Source organism: Triplophysa dalaica, chromosome 11, assembly GCF_015846415.1.
Source record: "Triplophysa dalaica isolate WHDGS20190420 chromosome 11, ASM1584641v1, whole genome shotgun sequence".
Taxonomy (NCBI): domain Eukaryota; kingdom Metazoa; phylum Chordata; class Actinopteri; order Cypriniformes; family Nemacheilidae; genus Triplophysa; species Triplophysa dalaica.
Window position 1 is genome coordinate 521802 of NC_079552.1, and position 5000 is coordinate 526801.

General features: G+C 38.4%; 1 protein-coding gene across 1 annotated transcript in view; it reads right to left on the minus strand.

Moving 5' to 3' along the window:
* The window catches only part of LOC130432117 (adhesion G protein-coupled receptor A3), a 64131-nt gene that overhangs the window by 46668 nt on the left and 12463 nt on the right, over nucleotides 1–5000 (minus strand). The window contains exon 7 of the mRNA XM_056761361.1: nucleotides 4883–5000. This exon is cut by the window's right edge and continues 96 nt beyond it. Within this exon, the coding sequence (XP_056617339.1) occupies nucleotides 4883–5000 (118 nt within the window). The remainder of the gene's footprint in view (nucleotides 1–4882) is intronic.

A 5000-nucleotide genomic window follows, 5' to 3' on the forward strand; every position in this document is an offset into this window, starting at 1 on the left:
GACATATTGTGTATTCAGAGACACACATGCACACACAAACATACGCACGCACAACAGAATTGTATTGTTCATCTGTAAACACAGCAGAACTCCTGGAGATTAATCATCTTCACAAACACTTCTAAACACTGAATCACTTCAAAGATGAAATCTACACAAAGTTCATCTTAAACAATATTCTAAAGGATTGGTTTGGTTCAGGGGAAGATTAAGGTTTACAAGACTCAATATGCTGTTTCTATAGAATAAACATCATTCTGACCCCATAAAACAAGAAAACCTTGTGTGTGTGTGTGTGTGTTTGACTCGCTGTAGCTGTAATTCTCAATGATTTGGTTCTCATTCACTCGTGCATCGTCTCACCTGAGAGAAACAAACCCTCATCAGCAAAACCCAGCCATAATGAGAGAATTAAACTGCAGGTCGCCATGGTTACCACATCACACCAGCCAAGAGCCAATCAGACCAGAGAGAGAAAATAAATCATGTGTGTTGAAAGAGAGAGAGGCGAGGACACTTATACTCAAAGGACATCTCTGTGCTACACATGCTTTTTTGATGTGGTCTTACCAGCGTGTTTTTATTATTAGACGTACCTCAAAGTTCTTGAACATCTACTGTACCAGCATATTCTTTAAAGTACTCTGGAACAGCATGCTAACATGATGAATACAGTTTCATTTAATATTTAATCTGTAATCAGGTGTGATGATGTGTACAGACACTCCTCAGATGAAAAACCTGCAGATGGAGCCGAATGTGATTCAATAAACAAGACAAGTGGACTTGTGTGTGGTGTTTATCTAAAAGTTCTATAGTTAGTAATAAGTAAGTTATAAGCAGTGTTGGGTAAGTTACTGTGTAAAAGTAATGAATTACTAGTTACTAATGACATATTAATAGTGTAATTAGACTACTGTACAGATGACTCTCTCCACAAAGTATTTAATGACTTATTACTGATAACTTTCTATATCCTACAACAACCTTGATCGGTTCAGTGATTTATGGATAGACATGAAACGGCTCTTTTAATTCATTCAAATATATAATATTAATCTACATAAAGTATTCTTATTTACTTAATATAATAAAGTAATAATTCTCAAAGTAATAAAATATGAGAATTATACATTAAAGCAGAGATTATAAAGTTAGACTTTTAAAGTCAATTCCACTATTATATACATTACACAGTATTAATTTAATGCCATCAAAAGTAACTTTAATTAAATTACAGAAAAAATCCCTTACTTTCAAGGGAAAAGTAATTAGATTACAGTAACAAATTACTTAGTGACTGTTTACACCCAACACTGTTTATAAGTTAGACTTCATTGTGTACATTTTTACCAGAGTAGCTATAATGTCACGAGGGAGCTACCGACACGTTCACATCATTGTGTGTGTCTACAGTATTGTGTGTGATGAAGGAAAACAGTGTTTTACTTGGCTGCTAAAATCAGAAAGTGAAAGTCTGTCTCTCTCTCTCTCTCTCTCTTTCACTCTCTCTCCCTGAGGCCAAGAGCAACACGAGCAGGTTTGTGTGTCAGCGGGAGAGTCAGCGATTCATTGAAGGTTTAATCATTGAAGGTAGAATGTTCAGCAATCCATCAGGAAGGAGTCTTGGAAACAGAATCGGAAAATAAAAGAGAGGATTGAGGTGCTGTGAGAGAGACAGGTGTCCTCATATTCCCTATAAACAGCAAGACTGCTGTCAATCACACATGACCAGACATATCAAAAAAGTCTCTGAGTCTAAATACATATAAAAACAAGCTCTGGTTCGGTCATGTTGTTTTCACGGCCAGCTCGACCTCAAACATCACACACAAACTGCTTCATTGATTTAAACAAGTATTGTGCTGTGTGCTGATGTTCAATCACCCCGGTTCTGTCAACCTTGCACTGGTTACCTATAAAGCATCGCATTAACTTTAAGATCTTGCTTATTACCTATAAAGCCCTACATGGTCTATAGCGCCGCAATATTTTAATGAACTTCTATTGTATTACAATCCTCCATGTGCATTACGCTCTCAGGCATCCTGTCAGTTGGTAATACCTAGAATTTCAAAATCAGGTGCAGGTGGTAGATCCTTTTCTTATCTTGCGCCTCAACTTTGGAATATTCTTCCCTGCACTGTCTGGGAGGCAGACACACTCTGTCAGTTTAAATCTAGACTAAAGAAGCATCTTTTTAATCTTGGATACACTACACCTCCATAATATTAATCTTCAGGGGATCTAGGCTGCATTATTTAGATCAACCGGAACCAGGAACACATCCAACAACAAATGATGTACTTGTTGCATCAAAGAGTGCAGAACAGTACTCTACTCTCAGCCAGTCTTGTCTTTTTATTCCAAGGTTACTGCAGGATGCAGTTCATGCCCAGACCTGATGGCAGAGCTGAGAATGGGAAGCGATGACCTGACAAGAGCTGAGATGATAGAGCTGGATAAAGGACGCGGCAACTTGACACGATTTTTCTACAACACTTCAAATGCTATTAGATTGTTAATGATAATCTTAAATCTATAATTTACCTTATTAGTAAGTTTATTTATTTTTTATTTAGCCTTGTTGTGCAAGCACTGTTGAGCTTGTGCAGAGGCAGCAGCTTTTGCCAGAGGGGAACTTGAATCCCCTGGTTGGGCCTGGGTTCTCCTGAGGGTTTTTTCTCGATTGGAGTTTTGGGTTCCTCGCCACCGTTTGCATATTGTTTTGCACTATTTGCCTGGCCGGGGGGGCTGCTTTAGAATTTAGAAGTTAGAAATAATTAATATTGCATATAAGAATTTGAAGTCTGTTTAATATTTGACCTGTGGTTCTCTCTCCTTTATCCCAAATGTGTGCTTTCACTGTGCGTGTGTGCGAGTGTGTTTGCGTGTGTGCGTCTATGTCAATGTGTGTAAGTATGTATGCATATTGTGAGTCTGGAGCATTTGTATGTCTGTCTTTTGTTGTTTTCACCTTTTTCTTGTTTTTACAGGTATATGCATTTAGTTGATTTTCTTGTATTCAATGTGTCTCATGTACAGCTGCTTTGTAACAATGAAAATTGTTGAGTTGAGAATCAAGAAAACATCAGGAATAACTCTTATTATCCTTACAAATGTCATCTGAACTCAAGTTCACCTTTCTAAGCACATCTTGAAGTGATTTTAAATTAACTTCATAGTGGATGAAGTCGCAGGTGGAGTTCATCACATTAACCATCAACATGTTCCACTAACATTTGACAAACACAGTGTCAGAAACACATTCTGTCTTTGTGTTCAACATCACAGGCCGAATCCACATTGTTGTGTGTAAAACGTTTTATCCAATAGTGTTGTTGTTGATAAATGTTTTTATTCTTATAATGTGACTTGAGAGTGTGAGATATGATGCTCAAGATATCCCAACAGGATCAGCAGGACAGACAGACACATGGATGTTTAAAGTCCCAGTGAAATAAATAATCACAATACCTATTTTTTCATGAAATATTCCAGCGTTTATTGTAAAGAGTTGATCAATGTGGGTCATTCTCTTTTCAAAATTCATGTACCCTCATAATCTTCAGTTAAAATCGGAAAAATGCACTTCTGTCCTGTAGTGATTATCCATCTCAAACAACGTATGTTAGACTGCTTGGGCGGAGCATCCGTTAACTCCTCCCCTTTAACTCTAATACTTCAGAATGCAACTACTGTATTTATAGGCAAATAATAAGTTTGTAAACATTCTGGATGTGCGCCAAGAGTTGGACTTATAACGACTTGAGAATTACACGGATACGGTAAACAAAATAGTACGACTAAAAGAGCGTTTACGCCAAACACGACTTGCGCAAATAAATCATGCTATTTGCACATAATTGGACGCTTGATCATCTTGAGTTTACTTGCTTCATTCGTGTCTGATATTCACTTCACAACAGACGTGAATTCGCATCATGGGAGAGGCTTCTGCCAGGCGGCTCCAGTCTCGTATATACATTTAAAGCTCAAATTGAGTAAAGAGCGTCTTTTACAATTTACCGGATTGTTCAACCTCCTCACTCACTTTCTTCCAAGCAAGATCCTTTTAATTCCTATTTGGATAAAAGTAAGAAGTGTCATACAGCTTCAGGTATCCACATACAGCCACAATGATTTTGTTGTTACGGATTTCTGCCAAATTGGTCTATACATCCAATCAAATCGCAGAGAAAGACTAAAGCCACACCCACTATTTATCTCCTTAGAAATACGGAAGTTAAGACGATCGCAACTCCCGGTTCACGGGGACTTTAACATAAACGTGTTTTGATATTCTGTTCTCACATGTCTTATGACATTCAGATGTCTTAGATGTGTTTTTTTTGGGGTGCCGCCGTACGCTAATATTTAACTCCTTTGTTTGCTTCACTAGACTTTCTAATGAATCTGGTGCGACGTCCGGCTCAGCTTCAGTGTTGAGATTATGAGTCAAATCCAAGAGGGAATCGAGTCAGAAGTGAACGAGATCTGACTGCAAAACAGATGATTTATAAGACGGCTGAATGACTCAGAGTATCTGCTGCATACTAACACTCTCACGCCGAACATCAGAGCGCAGAACTCACACTTCTGTCACACTTCATCAATATTTATACTCAGACAGACGTGTGTGTTTGTGTGTGTTTACGTGTGTGTCTGTGCTGAAATACTAAACTGACACATGCTTCAATTCACACAAACACACTCTGCTTGTGTGTGTGTGCATGTGTGCATGTGTCAATTGTGCCCAATAAATCTTTATTTATCATTTTATTTAAAAAGGTTTGAAGAATTCTAAATGGCTGCAACCTCACAGCATCACATCATCATTTACTGCAGATCTTATCTCATCAGCGTCTCATTCACGTCTCACCTGGTAACGAGGCAGCAGTCGTGAATGATGCTTTCCTCCACGTGCACGCCCCTCTCCTCCAGCGTGTGAACGGGATGATGATCGTGGACCCATGTGAGTTGGACAGAGGGGTGAAGAT